Source organism: Heterocephalus glaber, unplaced genomic scaffold, assembly GCF_053883595.1.
Source record: "Heterocephalus glaber isolate CG9 unplaced genomic scaffold, H.glaber_assembly_v1.0 deba00001553, whole genome shotgun sequence".
Taxonomy (NCBI): Eukaryota; Metazoa; Chordata; class Mammalia; order Rodentia; family Bathyergidae; genus Heterocephalus; species Heterocephalus glaber.
In genome coordinates, this window is record NW_028258344.1 from 11584693 (window position 1) to 11604064 (window position 19372).

Consider the following 19372-nt stretch of genomic DNA (forward strand, 5'->3'; position numbering starts at 1 on the left):
GGGTTTTGTTGAGCTTCATGGATCTAGGTTTTAAAATTTTCATCAAATTCAAGAATTTTGGGGGTTACTATTTCTTGTTGATGTTCTATTTTAAAAATTTTTATTGATATTCAATTCACATACCATAAAATTTGCTTGTTTAAAATATACAATTTAGGATTTCTAGTATATTCAGTGTTCTACAATCATCAGTACAATCAATTCTTTTTTTTTTGGTACCGGGGATTGAACGCAGGTCCTTGCACTTGTGCAGCAGAGCTAAATCCCCGGCCCCAGTACAATCAACTCTTAAAAAAAAAACCTGTATCTGTTAGCATCAGTTCTTTCCTTCTCTCAATCTTGCAGGCTTAAGCAATCAACAGTCTACCGTGGGTTTCTGCAAACCTGACTGTTCTGTATATTTTATATAAATAAGATCATACAATATTTTCTTATAATGGTCTCTTTCATAATGTTTTGAAAGCTTATTCTTGTTCATTAAACAGCATTTCACTCCTTTTTATTGCCAAAGTTAGAGTGGTACTTTAATAGTTTTTTTCTGCTTCCACGATTAATTTCTTCTGAGTTATTTTACACACACACACACACACACACACACGTATACACACTCCTCCATGAGCAAAGTTTGGGGAGTAGAGCCTGGTTTGTGTGTAAGAGGGAAGGGAAGCACCTCTCATATTTTAGTATGTAATCTTTTACTGAATCTCCATTTTTTTCAGTGTCACTCTCTGCTGTGGTTTTGGACCCACCACTATCTTGTTCAAGTTCTTCACAAATTAAACTTGTTCTGTATAACTTTATTGGTTTTTTGTTTTTGTTTTTGTTTATTTTTTTTGGTACCGGGGATTGAACTCAGATCCTTGAGCTTGCGAGGTAGGCAGCGGAACCACTGAGCTAAATCCCTGCCCCAATTGTTAAAGTATTTTATCCAGTTAGTCCTTTAATTTTCCCTTCTCTTGCCCTTTAGCTTATGTATTGAAAGTTCAGATATAGGGGAAATATTTAATAAAATGTCTGAAAGAAGTTACAGACTTTGCTGTTGCTAAAACAAAATACCTTATGCTGAGTAATGTAGAAAGTAAAGAGATTTATTTAGGTCACACTTTTGGAGGTCCAAGAGCAAAGTGCTGGTGTCTGCTTGGCTTTTGTGGGGGCTCTGTGTTTACCTCACATATCAAATGGCATCATAGGAGGAGTGTATTCAAGAGCAAGAGATAACATGGTGAAACAGGAAGCCAGAGAAATTCAGGGGTCAAGCTCATTCTTTTTAGAACAATCTGCTCTTACAGGAACTAAGGTAGATCCCTCAAGAACTACAGTAATCCTTTCTGAATGTGGTGCCCCCAGTAAACTAATCACCTTCCACCAAGTTTTACCACTTCAATACCATGACACTGGGGCCAAGCGTCTAGCACATGAGCCTCTGAAGGACAATGTCAAAGCATGTCCAAACCACAGAACATGGAAAGAAGTGGGTTTTCTTAGAAGGAAAAACGCTGTGAGCTCCTGCCTGAAATATGCAAAAAGGATGATACTTGACCAGAGATATCTCACTATTGCTAAATCTAGTACATTTCTGTTAACCTCTTATCTGTCCTCATTTAACCATTCAATTTCATTCAGTGCAAGTGGGGATTCCTTCCTTTTTGAAGCTCAATTTTCTGTTCTCATACATTACTGACTCCTCCTGGAGCCTTGTCTTTTAACTGGTCTGTAAATGTTGATGTATTTCTGTGCCTGGTTTTGGCCTCATTATTCGCTGTTCTTTCATCTAGTCCCATGCTCTATCATGTATATGCTGTTTACTCTCAAAGCTATCAGTCTTACTTCTCAGCTGAACTTCAGATGTCCATTTGATATGTTCGTTTCAATGTCCAATAGGCATGTCCAAAGAAAGGACTTCTATTCCATCTCTAGTATCCCCCAATTCATAAAGGCTGCCATTGTCTATCCAGTTCCTCACACAAAAGCATAGGAGTCATTTTTGATTCTTCCCTTTCTTTTATTCTTACACCCTACTCATCAACAAATTCTATGGGATCAGCTAAAAATACACCTCCAATCCACCACTCCTCTCCTTCTCCAAGCAACCATATCTGTTACTTAGCTTTTGCAATAGTTTCCCAAATGATTCTTTGCTGTCACTTTTGAAACTTATTCTTCATGTACCAGATAGAGAAATCCTTTTGATTTCAATAACTTTCTGTTCCACTTAGAATAAAGTCAAAATTTGTGATTATGTCCTAAAAGTAACTTCATGATCTGGCTAATATGCCTTTTTAATTTCATATTGTACTGTTATCTCTTTATTTACTCAACAATTACTTATTGAGCACCTGCAACGTGCCAGAAATTGAGCTAGACCCTGCTGGGTGTGGTAGTGCACACCTGTAATTCCAGCCTTTGGGAAGTTGAGGCAGGAGGATCTCCTTGAGTTTGAGGACGGCCTGGACTACATAGTAAGCTCAAAGCCAGCCTGAACTACATAGCAAAACTCTGTCTCAACAAAACAAAACACACCCCCTGCAAAAAAAAAAGAGAAAGACATTGAGCTGGGCACTATGACCTTATCAAAATGAGGAAGCATCTTTTTGGTTCCTTGGACACTCTAAACCAGTGGTGGCACACATGTGGCATGCGTGCGACAGTGGGTTGTTTATCACTGAAAGCTCTAAAAGGCTCATCATCACCTCTCTAAACTGTCTTTGGCCTCAGTGCTGTTTCATGTACTCTTTTTTATTACTGGCATGTTCTCTCCCTAGCTCTGGGTACACTTTTCTCATTCTCCAATGTAGATGTCATTTCCTCAGAGGCCTTTCTTGATAATCTAATTTAAAATAGCCACCACCCTCTTTTCTGTTACATTATCCTATGTGAAAGTCATAGCACTTTTCATAATCTGTGCTTATGTATTTTACCATTTCCTTCCTTGCCCCATTGTAATGTAAATTCCTTGAAGGTAGAGACCTAGTCTTCCTATTCATGATAGTAAGACCAGTATCTAGTACCTGTTTCTCCAAGGACCTAGAACAGTGTTTGACACACACATTATAATGAATATTTTAATTGATTAACTTGAGGAGGTTCAAGAAGAGCAGGAAGAGGTGACATTGAGTTCAATCTTTAAAATGAGAATTTGGTTATTAGAATGTTGATTCTTAGGTTATGGTTATTCATTTATTTGGGCTATACATTATTAACATAGCCTAAGAGTAATCCTTATAAGTAAAACTGATTGATTATGATGTCATGCAGGAAAACTTTCCTTAGGGTCATATAGAGGCTAGCAGTTGCATCCTGTTACCATACTCCCTTTCTCTGTTCAAAGTTCAAAGCATAACAGAGTAAGACTTTAAAAAATAATGACAATAACTGAAATGAATCTTGGTAATTATGATAATTAACAACTAATCAGATACTTATCCTGCCAACTTGGAAGATTGCAATTTTCCATCATTCTCTCCCAAGAAAAGGAAATTTCCTTGCTTGGCCACTCTGTTCCCATTTCCCATGAGGGTGAAGGCAGAACACTGCACATAGCCCAGAGTGTCTCTGCTATGTCCTATACTCCAGACCTGTCACTTTGATTAGGACTGATGTAATCAATATATGGTATAAAACCATTCTTTCTATCATAAAATCATATTATTGTCACAAATATTTTCTATGATCATAGAAAATAAAAAAGACATCATAGAAAAACAAAAACATAGAAACAACATCATAGAAAAACAAAAAGACTCTGATAATGAATACAAAATGCCCAATAAATAAGTCTAGGAGATCACTCTAACATTTAAAATATTTTTAAATTCAGAATTTATCCCATGAAATCCTTCTTTCATGTTGTAGGTTAAAATAACTAATTGAATTGTGTTTCCTAATGGTCTTTTTATTTTAAACATCTATCCTGATTATTCAATAGAATTTTGGATACTTTGAGGAATTCATTTTTACATATATATATATGTATATATACAGCTTAAAGCAGTTAGGGGATGAACCAGTAATAGGTTTAAATTTGGAAATAAGTCTGTGTTAACATTTTTAGGGTCAGCAGAATGCTGTTTAGAAATAATTTTGAAAATATGGGCTCAGTTTATGGGAGAAAGAAGCCCACTCTTCCTCCAAAGATCTCTCTGTCAATAAATTATACCCATTGCCAAACCAGAAACTTCAGGGTTATAACAATGGCTCAACTCATGGATAACTGTTTCCAGGAAGCCTTTCCTAGTCTCAGAGTATTATGTTAGGGCTGCTATACTTATGAAAACAGAATCACATTGTAGTTGTTCAGAATCACCTTGTATAATGTAGGTTTCTTAAGGCAGGGAGTGGAATTCTTCCTTCCTCTGAACGATAGTGCCTGACAAATATGTAGGTGCCCAATACATATTTGAATAATTGAGTGATTGAATGACTGTAGCATGATATGATATAACATGGCATGAATATAGCTAGTACAAATTAGAATAAGTCCTACACCAAGAATACTTCAAATAGGAGTAGCCAGGAGATAGTTCACATGTAGTCACAGTTGGGAGATCCGAGTTAAAGGGCAAGAAATCTATCTCTAGAGTGAAAAATTTGATGAATAATTAATACATGCAGGGAATTCAAATAGGTCTGGTAAGAAGGCAGAATTATATGAATAAATATGTTCAGAAACAGAGATTCATGATAATTTTAGAACAAATTCAAGATAATTTTAAAGAGTGATATATTTCAAAAAATTTCAATTGTAATTTCATGTAAATATTTTAAAATTAAATTTCCTTTACACCTACCTTCACATGCAGAAGTTGGTTGTCAACTGCTACAAGGTGATTAAGATTCTCCAGTATTTCTAAATTTTTTATGTCATCAATATTATTGTTGCTGATATTCAATATATAGAGAGATTTCTGTAAGAATTAGCATTTAGCATTAATGAATAGTCCTAATCCTTGAAAATTTTAAGATTTATCAGTTCAGGTTGCTTTGCTCTTTAGATAAGAAAATTTTAAAATGGAAATTTTGTTTCAATGTTGTTATGATTTATATCTAGATGTCCCCTCAAAGCCTCATGTACTCATAAGTGGATTAGTTCTCTGATAAGTTTATAGCTAAATGTGATTTTGGAAGCTAAAGCCTGGTTGTAGGAGATGGGTCACTGGGGTATGGCCTGGAAGGGTACATCTTCCACCCTCCTCCCTTAATCTCTCTCTCTTTGCTTCCTCCTGCCATGCTATGAGCAGTTTTCATCTGTCATGCCTCTTTGTTATGCTGCCCTGCCTTGAAGCCAGCCAGCTATGGAGTGAAACTCTACAAACTGTGAGCCAAAATAAACCTTTCCTCCTTTAAATTGTGGGTATCGAGTATTGTGTCTCAGCAATGAGAAAGTAACTAAGACAAATGATATATTTTTTTCAGATGGAACTTTTAAGATTCTAGTATATGGGGCCAGGAGTTTAGCTCAGTTGCACTGCACCTGCCTGCCAAGTGCAAGATCCTGAGTTCAATTCCTAGTACCAAAAAACGATTGTAGTATATAACTTACTCTTTTTGCCTATATTTCCTCCTATTAGTAGGACTAATAGGAAATAAGTCCTATTTTCCTCATTTAGGATATAAGATAAATTTAGAAGAAGCCAAGCATCAAAAAGTACAGAAAGAAAAAAAAATGCCCCAATAAACAAATGATAGCACAGTATATAGGAAAGAATTACCATTTTGTGCTAAATACTGCTAAGATTTTACACACACTGGAAAAACAATCATCTTTGTTTTTCTAAAGAGGAAACATTAGAAAGCATGAAAGAATATTCAGGTTTTATTTTTATCTTTACCTTTCTATATAATTGTCTCTTGAAAGTCCATATGTTCAGAAGCCACTTGAAATAATAATTAGCTAATTAATAAGAATTTTAATGTTAGCTATGATTGAAAACATAAGTATATAATTCAGCAATGCTAAATCAAAGTCATTTTAAAATCTGAGGCTGAGGGATCTCTATCAAGTTCCATTGAGGCAGCCACACATAACCAGCCTTGAAAAAATATATTTCCTAATTATAATTAAAGCTTAAAATAACACTGAAGAAAAAGATATCTTCTACTTAAAATTTCTGCTTGAATCTATGCAAATATTGTACTAGCAAAAATATTTTCAGTTGTAGTTTGTAATACAACTGGCCATCCCCACAGTGGGATCGGTCTTATTAGATCAGTTGGAGTTGAGCTGTGGTTGTGATAAATGGCTTTTTGGGAGGGGACAGGATAGGAACCAGGCCATTTCTTTCTTTTCCAATTTAAAGAACTACTTTTCATTTCTTACAATTTGGTTCAAAAACCATCTACTCTCACCATTTCTAGGCCCTCTAAAACAAAATTGATGATATCTGTATAACAACAACCATATCCCATTCTACCCCAAAACATGTCCCCTCTGCTGTTTTGAGGAAGAGCAAGAGCCTCAGTGAAACAATCTGGCTTCTCAATTTATTGTGGCACCTCCTGGCATGTGATTGGTTGTGAAGCAATTTAGCTAGAGCCTCAATCCTGGTAATCCCTGGCCCATGAGGTTCTAATAAAGCAAAGCTGTATGTTATGCAACTTATAATCAAATCAAGGTTTGGGGGAAAAATAACTTTTGCAGTGGCTCTCTGGGTTGTTTAAAAGATGTCAAAAAATTGTATACTCCTTCCTTAAACTTTTGCTTAATAAAATTTGAGCCATGATGATAACCGAGACCCAAATTATAAATGAACATCTACATCAGAGCTTCAGTTTACATAACCTTTCCACGTCCCTTTTGATCCTTCCAGTTACTCTAAGAGGAGGGCATTACTATCCTACTTTATAGTACTATCATACTGTGAGACTTTATGTGGGGAAATAAGCTTCAGTTCTCAAATAAGGTCTTTTTTTTTTTTTTGTACCAGGAATTGAACTCTGGGCTTTGTATTTGCAAGGCAGGCGGTGGAACCACTGAGCTAAATCCACAGCCCTCAAATAAGCTCTTAACTGGCCATATAAGCAGGCAGAGTACAGACAGTGTCCAAATACACCTTCACCACCCTCACGTTCCATTATAATTTGTTCATCACTATATTCCTTGTCAAAATATTCAAATGTGGTCTTACTGCTAGAGAATGAAGAGTTCTTGGATCAAATAGAAGCTTTTCTCCAAGGGGAAGTCTCTGACTCTCAACATGAAGCTCTCTTAGTTCTTCTAATCCCTCCAAACCTTCTATGACAGCAATGTAATTGCCTCCCAAATACCTGAAAACACAAACATAATTCTAATTAGACTTTCTGAGAATGTCACGGTATTTAAGCATGATAAGAATGTAATAACAAAATCATTGAGCTGTGTGAAAATTATACATGCAGAATATTGAGTTTATATTGAAATTATGAAAGGTTTATCTGAATCACAACAAATCAGACTAAACAATTGAGTCTAAAAAGCACATTTTTTTAAAAAGTGAGAGAATTGAAATAGTCCTTACTAACCTATTTGCCAGTGTTTCTCATATGTTAGGGTACAGAAGAATTACCTGTGTTGTAGATTTAAAAACAAAGATTTCTGAGCCTAACTCTCAGAGATTCTGATTTGGATCGCTACTTTGGAACCCAGTAATTTGTCCTTTTAATAAGCATTTCCCACCCCATTCTGAGGCCCTTGGCCACTTTTTGAGAAGCATGGTAGGTACTCCAATCTGAGGAACTTGTATCTACCAGTCTGGATTATAATATATAAATATAATTATTATAGACTCAAATGCCCTTTTACAATAAAACCTACATCAACATTATCCATTCTATGACCTGGACCTTTTGAGATGTGCTATTCTGAAAGGCACAAAATTTTTCTGGGTTCCATGGAAAGTTTTCATCAGTTGAGCCTACATGAAGATGTTTTAGGTGTCCCTATAAGCCCATAAAATGACTTACTTCCCCAAAAGAAAAGTATACCAGGCTTAATAAAGCATAAATTGTTGAGCGAAGCAATCTGTTTCATATGAAATAAATGTAAGAAAATGAAAATTGAGATCTGTTCTACAAAACATATCTGAGAATCAGACTCAACTACATATTCAACTTACTTTTGAAACTTAATGCCAAAAATGGAAATCATATACTATAAATACATATACACAAAAACATATACTATAATGGTAACAAGCAGTTGACATTACTCTAAAAGAAAAGCACTTACAGTTTTTCCAGTTTCTTTAATGATCTGAGATTCTCTATACATGGAATACAATTGTTTTGTAGGTATAGGTGGGTCAGATTTGTGGCATAATTCAGGTTAGTGATTTGACTAATACGATTATCATATAAATATAAAACACTGAGATTTTTGCAAAGAGAGAGGTCTTCCTAAAAGAAAGACAACAGTTTACATTTAATTTCTCTTGGAAACTTAGAAGTTTATTTTTTTTAAAGTTTTCCAAATAAGAATCAAGATATATTATGTAAAGGTACAAATGTCCAATGATGAATGTCATTATACTGTATACCTAAAATGTACCAATAAAATTAATTTTAAAAAAGTTTTCCAGTTGAGGATTCTACAAATTTCCTTAAGGTTAATATAAAAGAAAAACATAATCATATTTATATATGATAGAAACTATTTGGCAGAATGGATCAAGAAACAAAATTCAGTGGTATGCTGTACACAAGGAACACATGTAGCCAAGCATGGTGGTACATGGCTATAATTCCAGCACTCAGGAGGCTAAGGCAGGAGGATCAAGGCAAGTTTGAGGCCAGCTTTGGCTACATAGGGAGTTCGAGGCCAGCCTGGACTACATAGTGAAACCGGGTCTTATAAAACAAACAAACACACACACACACACACACACACACACACACACACACACACACCCAAAGCAAAACCAGACACATTGAACGCAAAAAGAAACTCACAGACTAAAAATCAAAGGCTGGAAAACAATATCCCATGCCATGAGAATCCAAAAGAAAAGCAGGTATAGCTATCCTATATTCAGACAAAGTAGACTTCAAGCCAAAACTGATCAAAAGAGACAAAGAAGGTCACTGTATATTGGGTAAGGGAACAATCCAACAGGAAGATATAACAATTATTAACATACATGCACTGAACAACAGTGCACCCAACTTCATAAAACAAGTACTACTGGACATAAAATATCAGACAAACATAAACAATTATAGTGGGGGACCTCATTACCACAGTATCACAAATAGATTAACTAGATAAAAAATCAACAAAGAATTGAACAAAATCTTCAAACAAATAGACTTAATAGATATCTATAGTGTCCTATCCACCAAAAACAGAATACACACTCTTTTCAGCAGCTCATGGAACTTTCTCTAAAATAGACCACATACTGCTTAACAAAGCAAGCTTAAGTAAATGTAAAATATTTAAAATTATACGATGCATAATAGTAGATCTTAGTGCAATGAAGTTAGAAACCAACAGCAAATGAAAACACAGAAATTATGCAAATGCATGGAAACCAAACAATACACTCTTAACTAAACAACTGGTTACAGAAGAAATCAAGAAAGAAATGATAGTTTCTAGAAATAAATGATAATACCAGTACAACATACCAGAACTTATGGGACATAATGACAGCAACCCAAAGAGGGAAGTGCATAGCTGTGAATGGCTACATCACAAAACAGAGTGAGCCCAAATAAATAATACATAACCTAATGATGCACATCAAGATCCTAGAAAAACAAGACCAATACAAACCCAAAGCTAGTACAAGAAAGATATTATAAAGACTGGAGCAGAAATCAATGAAATTAAGACAAAAATACAAAGAATTAATTTAAGAATTGGTTCTTTGAGAGAATAAACAAAATAGACATATCCTTAGCCAACATAATTTTTTAAAAAGGAGAAAAAAAATCTGCCGCTTGAATGCCTGGACAGTGGCCACATGGACCTTGGTCCTTGGTCCTTGCAGGGAGATCCATCCTGTACAGTGAAGCCAGGTCATCCCAGCCAGAGGTCCTCAGGCAGCCTGAGCAGACCAAGTGTTCAGGTGCTTTGCTTCATGAAGCAGTCACTGGGCCCAGAAGTGCACAGCCCGGGTGCAGCTCAGTGCCAAGTCAGGTACGGCAGGCTTCAGGGTTCTGCTAACTGCAAGAGTCAAGGTCTGAACAGCAACTTGAGTTGCTAAAGTATAGTTTTACCATAGTCTTTCATTTGAGAAAAGATGGATTATATCAAATATTTAGTTTTAATAGAGATAAAATTCTTAAATAATTGAAGAGTGAAAAATCCATTTTTAAAAAATAAAATATTTTCTCAAAAAAAAAAAAAAAGAAAACAAGACCTAAATCAATGCAATTAGAAATAAAAAAGGTGAAATCACAACAGACACTGTGGAAATAAAAAAACTATTATTAACAACTATTTCACAATCCTGCATGCCATTAATTGGAGAATTTAAAAGAAATGGATAGATTCCTAGTTACATATGAATTACCAAAACTGAAACAAGAAGATTTAAAAACTCTGAATAATCCAGTAACAGGCAATGAAATTGAAGCAATAAAAACTAACTTACCAACTAAGAAAAGCCCAGATCCAGATGAGTTCACTGCTGAATTCTACAAAAACTTCAGGGAAGTTTTCTAACACCAATCCTCAAGTTTTTTAATGAAATCAAAAGGGAAAGAGTACTCTGAGTTATTCCTGGAAGCTATTACCCTGATTCCAAAACCTGACAGGGATCCAAGCAAAAAAGAGAACTATAGACCAATCTCTTTAATGAATATGGATGCAAAAATATTCAATAAGTACTGATAAACAGAATACAATGAATCATCAAAAATATCATACATCATAACCAAGTAGGCTTCATCCCAGGGATACAAAGATGGTTCAGCATACACAAATCAATAAATGTAATACATCACACAAACAGAAGCAAGGATAAAAATCACATGATCATCTCAATAGATGCAAAAAAGGCCTTTAACAAAATGCAACTTCCTTTCATGATAAAAAAAAAACACCCTGAAAATAGGTATAGAAGGACTTTATCTCATTCTGATACAAGGCATTCATGACAAATCTACTATCAACATCATTTTTGGGTGTGGGGGGGTATTGGGGATTGAACTCAGGACCTTGAGCTTGCAAGGCAGATGCAGTGCCACTGAGCTAAATCCCCGGCCCTCAACATCATATTAAATGGGGGAAAAGTGAAAACTTTCTTTCTAAAAATCAGGAACAAGTCAAAGATATCTACTATCACTACTCTTGTTCAACATAGTACTTGAAACATTAGCAAGAGCAATTAGACAGAAAAAAGAAGTAAAAGGGCTATGTATAGGAAAGAAAGAAGTCAAATTTTCATTATTTGTAGTTGAAATTATCCTCTACATAAAAGACCCCCCAGAATCCACCAAAAGACTGTTATAATTAATAACCAAATTCAGTAATGAAGCAGGGTGCAAAATCAACACACAAAAATCAATAGTGTTCCTATACACTAATAATGAACCCACTGAAAAAGAAATTAGGAAAAAATACCATTTACAACAGTACCAGGAAAAGTTAAATACTTAGGAATTTAAGGAAGTGAAAGATCTCTACAATGAAAAATATAGTGCTCTGAAAGAGGAAATCAAAGAAGACATCAGAAAATGGAAGGGTATCCCCTGTTCCTGTATAGGCAGAACCAATGTAGTCAAAATGGCCATATTTCTAAAATTGATACACAGATTCAACACTGTGCTAAATTCCAAAAATATTCTTTACAGAACTGGAGAAAGTGGTACTAACATTCATATGTTAGTACTAGAATAGCAAAAGCAATCCTAGGTAAAAAGAGCAAAATGTAAGGCATCATAATTCCAGACCGGAAGTTATATTACAAAGCTACTGTGATTAAAAAAAAAAAAGATTACAGTACTGGCACAAAAACAGACGTGAGGGCTAGGAGTACAGTGGTGCATGCCTGTAATCTCAGCACTCTGAAGGCTGAGGCGGGATGACTGCACCAAGTTGGAGGCCAGCCTCCGCTACATAGTGAGTTCAAGGCCAGCCAAAATTACACAGTAAGACCCTGTCTCAAAACAAACAAACAAACAAAAGACATAAGAACAATGAATGGAACAGAATAGAAGATGAAGAAACAACCCCAAGTACATTCAACTATTTGATATTTGACAAAGGGGCCATAAGCATACACTGGAGGAAACATAGCCTCTTCAATAAGTGGCATTGGAAAAACTGGCTGTACACATGCAGGATTGAAGCTGGCTCTGTATCTCTCACCATGTATTAAACTAAAATCAAAAAGGATCAAAGAACTAAATGTTAAAACAGAAACTCTTAACCTGCTGGAAGATAAAATAGGTCAGACTTAAAGTCATAGGTATGGGCAAAGACTTTCTAAACAGAACCCTGGTTACACAGGAAATAAATCTGAGAATCAACAAATGTGATCACATCAAATTAAAAAGCTTCTGCATAACAAAAGAAACAACCAACAGAGTGAAACCTACAGAATGAGAAAAAATATTATGTATTACAAACGTGTACTAATAAAAAATAAAATAAATTATTTGTCAGCATAGTCAGAATGAGACTATAATGATTACAAAATAAGTTCTGGCTTTAACATTCTGTAATTTTATGAGTAAAGTTGTTATTTGTAAAGATTTTCCCAGTGCAAGCAATTTTCCTTGACAACAGTTACAGGTGTAATGTCAGCTACTCAGGAGGCTGAGGTAGGAAGAGTGCAACTTCCAGGCCAGCCTGGGTAATTTAGCAAGACCCTGTTCAAAATAAATAAAAGGGCTAGGAATGTATGAGCACTCTCTGAGTTCAGTGTCCATTATACAAGAAAAGAGGAGAGGGGGACGGGGAGAGGAAGGCGGAAGGAGAGGAAGAGAAGTAGGGAGGGGGAGAGAGAGAGAGAGAATAATGGACAGTTTTGTCTGAGGCTTTGGTGTTATTCATTCAATTGTTATTCATTCAATAAATAATTAAGCACTTAATATGTTTTAGGCATTGTATTAGATGGGGGTTTCGAATGATGTTAACAGACTGGACATGATCCTTTGCCCTGATTTAGCTTCTGTTATTTATTTATTTATTTTTTTTGTGCCGGAGATCGAACTCGGGACCTTGCGCTTGCGAGGCAGGCACCGGAACCACTGAGCTAAATCCCCAGGCCTAGCTTCTGTTATTTTTGAGAAATTTTCTCTTACCTATAGTCATTTATTGGAGACAACAGATACTAATACAAATGTATCTGGTCTGACACAACTGATCCAGTATACTATTTACATAACCAATTAAATTACATGCAAAAGAAGATCTCACCCTTTGACCATTTTGGGGGATGGGGGTGGTCCTGAGCTTTTGGCATACTAAACTCACACTCTACCACTGAACTATATCCTGAGCTCTAGTGTTGAACTTTGGAATTATGGTACTAATATACATATATATGTATTCCAAGGCTCTGGATTATTCTAAAAGTAATTATCTTATCTTTGTAATTACTTTCCTAATCTGGTTTGCCACATTAAAGAGTATTGTAGGGAGAACAGTAAACATATGTCTAAATTTTTTTTTTTTGAGATATGGTCTTGTGTTGCCAGATAATCCTCCTCCTTCATGGTAAGTATCTGGGAATACAGGAATGAACTACCATGCCCATATATATGTAAAAAGCATAATGGTGTATTTTATAGAGACTTAAGTTAAATAAGCTTAATATAACAAAAAGGAAATTAAAATAAAACAATATAAATTTACTGGTTAAAATAGTTGATAAGTATAATCAAAATAGTTAATGTATTAAGTATGTCCTCAAATCACTTTATATATTTGACATTGTTAATTACATAAAAACAGGAAATAATTTTAGAGTTCTTACAATTGCATCTATATTTTTGCCTGAAAAATTTATATGAGTTATTTTCTTCAGGCATTGTGCAATGGTTTCTTCTTTTCGAGGTTTTAGATTGCTGTTTTTGGCAATTAGATCCACAGTTAGTCGAACCATCATTTCTCTATAAGTCAATTCTCAGCAATAGCTGTGTTGATAACATGTCCAGAAGCAGGTTTAGGTATTATTTATTTCCATCTTTCTAAAAATTAAAGAAAAAAGAGAGTATTAGATAGCAATTTGGGAAAGGTTGTTTTGAGTTTAATTTTCTGATGTAATACTATTAGATTATCTAATTTACAGATATTTTTATGGGTATTGAGGTATTTTCTAAGTTTATAGACAACTTTCTTTAGTAAAAAGGGTTTAAACACCAAAACTAATTAAATACATAATACTCACTCACCTTTACTTTTTAGTTAGTTTGTTTGCATGCTTTGCTTGTTTGTGACAGTCTGACTATGTAGGCTATGTATGCTGGCCATGAACTCACTATGTAGCCCGAACTTTTTTTTTTGGTACCGGGGATTGAACACAGGTCATTGCGTCTGCGCAGCAGGCGACAAAACCACTGAGCTAAATCCCCGGCCCTGAACATTTGTTTATTCTCCTGCCTCAGCCTCCTCAAGTGCTGGGATTACAGTCCAGTGCCACTATGTCTATCGTCCTGTTTTAGTTTCTTTAATGCTTATAGGTCTATTCAGATTTTCTGATTCTTTTGGAATCTGTTTTGGTAAATTTTATATTGGCTTAGGAAGTTAACTTTTCTGTTTGCATTTCAAATTTGTTGTTATAAAGTTCTTCTATTTTAATATCCCAGTCTTTGCTGTTGTCATGATAGATAGCTCCCTTTGCTCGTTCCTTATATGCATTTTCTTCATTTTCTCTTGATCAGTCTTGCTAATGTTGAACAAACTTAACTGTTTTGTAGCATAGTCAAAGAAAGCCAATTTTAGCCTTCTTGACCATCTCCATTGTATCTTGGCTTTAATTTCATTAATTTGCTTTTATTTTTTAAAAGTTCTTCCCTCCTATTTTCAGGTTTATTTTATTCTTCTTTTGCCAACTTCTAAATGTGGATCCTTGCCTTAACAATTTTCAGTCTTTTCTTCTTTTTTTCTTAGTGTTAGAATACTCTATTCTTAGCTGATTCCATAGGGAGATAGTTTCATTATAGATTTTAAACATCCATTTATGTTTTGTTAAATTTAAAATAACAGCTGTATTCAACTAAAATTTTCATGCCACACACTTTACAGACTTAAAGTGTAAAATTCAGTAGATTTTAGCACTGTTGCACAACCGTGACCACAATCAAATTTAGATCATTTATGCTATCTCAAAACACTCCACACACTAGCTATCGTCTTCCAATCTCCCCCCGCTAAATCTAGGCAACCACTGAGCTACTCTCTATCTTCATAGATTTTTGTATTCTGGGAGTTTATTTTTCTTTTAATTCACAATAGATCATGCTTATAGCAGCAATAAAGAGAAAACATATCCAAGGAAACGAAAATCCTGAAAAGTGATCTCTTACACCATGTTGGAGTGAAACTAGAAACCTACAGCAGCAACATACTTAGAATATATACTTTTTCCCCTCTTTTTTTCCTATTAACTTCTTCATATCAGGAAAATCATATGATGTTCAAGCTTGCATGTTTGATTTACTTCACTTAACATTATGGTTACAAGGCACATCTATTGTCTTACAAATGCTTTAAGTTTATTTTTATTTACTGCAGAGTAGTATTCTATTGTCTATAAATGCTACATTTCTTTATCTATTCATCTGTTGATGGATATATAGGCTGTTTCTAAAATTCAGCTATTATGAATTGTGCTGCTGTAAACATAGATATACATATATCACTGTGGTATGATATTTTTAACTGTTCTGGGAAGATACCCAAAAGGGGAATAACTAGGTCAAATGGAATTTCTATTTTTTACTTTTTTGAGGAATCTCCATACTGATTTTCATAGTGGTTGTATCAGATTACACTCCCACCAACAATGGAGAAGGATTCCTTTCTCCTCACAGCCTTGCTGGAATTTGTTATTGGTTGATTTATTGATGATGGCCATTGTTTCTGAGATGAGGTGGAATCTTAATGTTGTTTTAATTTGGGTGGCCAGCAATGTTGAACACTTTTTCATATATTTATCAGCCAATTATATTTTTTCATTTCAGGTGACTTTTTAATTGGATCTTTAAATTTGGGGGATCTATTTTTTTTTTTTTTTAGTTTTCTCTATATTTTAGATGTTAGTCCTTTATCTGAGGAGTAGCTGGTAAAAATTTTTTCCCATTCTGTAGATTGTCTCTTGACTTTGTTGGCAGTTTCCTTTGCTGTGCAAAAGCTTTTTAATTTAATGTGATCCCATTTGTTGATTCTTGGTATTACTTCTTGCACAACAGGTTTTTTGTTGTTTTGTTTTCAGTCAGGGTCTTGCTGTGTAGTTGAGGCTGGCCTTTAACTCACTATATAGCCCAGGCTGGGCTCGAACTCATGGTAATCCCAAGAGCTGGGATTACAGGTGTGCAGCACCGTGACAAGCACAACAGGGATTTTATTCAGAAAATCTTTGCCTTCAAGAAAAATCTATGTCTTCAAGAAGTATCATCGATTTATGATACTTTGGGCCCATATTTTAAAATTTACAAGTTTTTCTGGAAATTTCAGTTATCTTTTTACATGGATAACTAAGGTGAAAATACATATTTTAAAGAGGTTGTTCCTCCATGCATCTGGGAGAGACTGCTGTACTGGTGTCTGTGCAAGAGCCTCCTTGAGCTATGAAGGAGAACAACCCTGGGGGGATAACTTCAGCCAAGGGGATGGGGAGTCAGATGATTTATCCTCCCCTCCCCGATGGAGTTTTGGGAGACACAGTGTTTTCAAAAGATCCCCCAGAAAACTTCTGTAGTCTTCTGGGTTGTGCACGCTCTTATATTTGCTTTCTTCCCATCTCTATCCAGTTCCTTTTCTTCTTCATTCTTACTTCCATGGGACTGCAACCCAATAAAAGCACTATCACAAGTTTTTGCTTCAGGCTGTTAATGTGGCTAAAACAAATGTTGGATCATCTGAATCTTCATGAATGACTGTGTTCTTGCAAAGGAGGAAAACTTTACATTTATCCATTTGAAGGCCCCCCCCACCTCTACCTGAGAAATTTACAGAAAATTACAACAGGAGGAAAGCATATAGATTTGTTTAATACAAATTTTATGTGGCATGAGAAATGAAGGAAATAAACTATCACAAAGTTGAACACTTACTGAACTAGAGACTAGGAAATTGTGAAAATGTAACAAGGAAAGGTGGATTGGGATAGTATAGTTGATTGATGGAGAAGTGTCTGAAAATGTTTGTTTGTACAGATTTCCCTGGGTCTCAACTTCCTGTCCTTGGTGAGAATAACTTTATTTTTAGTATAGGGACAGAATCTTTCACATGAGAGTTTCATCTCTTGCTTTTAAGAAACAAATTAAAGATCAGAGTGATCTTGCACCTGCCATTTTTCAAGTGCTTTCAATGAGAAATTGCCAATAAACCAGAACAGCATATGTTAGGGTTGCATGTTCTTAACTTCTTCACTATAAATGAATTTTGTTTCTACAAATTGGTGTTTGCCTAGAAAAAAATCTTTTAAGCGTTTCAGAAAAGAAACAAATATAAATGAAGTATTTATTAAACCAAGGGAGGGCCAATAGAGCTAATAAAAACGCTATAGGAAAAACTTTCCAGGGGCTTGAAATATGGAAAGGGAGAAAATTGAATCAACCACAAGGCAAAATAAGACTGTTAACTAGAAAGAAACTGCGTTGTAGCAGTCCAAAAGAGAAAATTGTTTCATCAAAACAGCACCATTCAGCTTGTTAAAATAATATTAATTTAAACTTATTTTCTTGAATTTTCTTATAGAGAAATTATAAGCTTTAGGAATTTAAACTGAATTTAATAGTGTGGATTCGGATATATTTTAGAACATTATAATAAAAAAAAGTCAACACTTGTGAAGTGGCCTTGGTTTTCTTTTTGTTATTTTCTAATGTTTCAGAAAGTGCTTTTCCAACTTCCACCCCTCCTCCAATATTTGTTTTCTTGGACTCTGCTTTCTAGGATATCTCTCCACATCCCAATGAGCTGCTTTAGTAGGTGATCTGGGAAATCCATTTTAAAGGACTGCTGGGTTTCCCCAGTGATCCCAAGGCCAGAGGAGATGGAGAACGTTTTCTGACTTTAGTTTCCACCTATAATTCTATTTAGTGAGCCCCATGCTCAGTGGCTTCGGAGGCTCTAAATTTTCAGCTCTCAAGGTTTTATTTCAAAACCCTTCCAACTCGGGCGCGCCTACCGATTCCGCTCCCTCCGCTCCACCCCTATGTCTGTGCCTCCTCCTTCTTTTAGAGGTGTTTCCCAACCTCGCCTGATCCTAGATATTTGTTAAAAATATAGCCTTCTAGTTGTTATTACTGTTTCCTGGCAATTCTAGATGTCTAGAGATAGGGCCCAGAGATCTGCTTTTTAAGTGTCCCAGGAAAATCTTACTGGCAGGCAAGTTTGAGAAATGTGACTCCAAGGCTTCCTCGGTCCCCACCTTCTTCCTTGAGGGCACTTTGCTGGAAGAGTCTGGTCAGTAACTCCGGTTAGGGGAGTTTAGCCTCTGGAGCCGCGGGCGGTTGCCAGGCGACCAGACGCTGCTCAGAGTTCGCCAGAGGCTCCTAGCCGGAAATCTCGCGGGGTCTCAGGCAGCTCCCTTCCCAGTGGCCTGGCGCTGATCCAGTTCCTCCTGACGAGGGGCCCGGGCTGATACATTCCGTGAGGCATTGGTTATCATGGCTTTAGTGGGCCAGCAGTAGCCAATTTTGGGGGAGGGGTCAGACCACCATTTTCCTCCTTCCTGCTATCGGTTTTGACTGAGTCCTCAATAACCACCTTATTTCCAGTAACAGACCAGAAAAAGAATGATCTGAATCAAGGTACAGAACGTATTCCAAACTTCTCTCAGACAAAACCCAGACTCAGGGCCGGGGATTTAGCTCAGTGGTTCCGCTGCCTGCTGCAAAAGCGCAAAGACCCGAGTTCGATCCCCGGTACCAAAAAACAAACAAATAAAAAAAACTATGGTGAACAAAACCCAGACTCAGGGTGACATTCAAGACCATTCAGCCAGGGATTTAGCTCAGTGGCACCGCGCCTGCCTCTCAAGCGCAACGTCCTAAATTTGATCCCCGGTACCAGAAATAAAAAGACCATTCATCATGACCCCTGTCACCGCTTGCCACTCACCACCTACATTTCAAGATTCTCCAGTATGCCCTGATCTAAAAAGACTTCCTTATACTAAAATGCCTTTCAGGGTAGTAGCAATAGCACACACCTTCTTCCCATTTTCATTCTTATTATCTTTTTTCAGAACACTTGGGTTGGAATAAATACATCTTT

At 35.9% G+C, this 19372-nt stretch overlaps 1 protein-coding gene across 2 annotated transcripts in view; it reads right to left on the minus strand.

Annotated features, from left to right (window-relative positions):
• Ppp1r42 (protein phosphatase 1 regulatory subunit 42) overlaps positions 1-18618 on the minus strand; it is a 40327-nt gene extending 21709 nt beyond the window's left edge. Inside the window, exons 1-5 of one of the 2 annotated variants that reach the window (XM_004842093.2) lie at positions 18476-18618; positions 13902-14115; positions 8204-8370; positions 7125-7263; positions 4788-4904 (exon numbers count right to left, since the gene is read on the minus strand). In XM_004842093.2, coding sequence (XP_004842150.2) covers positions 4788-4904; positions 7125-7263; positions 8204-8370; positions 13902-14033 — 555 coding nt within the window. In that variant the 5' untranslated portion in view covers positions 14034-14115; positions 18476-18618. The remainder of the gene's footprint in view (positions 1-4787; positions 4905-7124; positions 7264-8203; positions 8371-13901; positions 14116-18475) is intronic. The other variant, XM_021256059.2, reaches the window with a different exon arrangement.
• Positions 18619-19372: the final 754 nt, after the last annotated feature.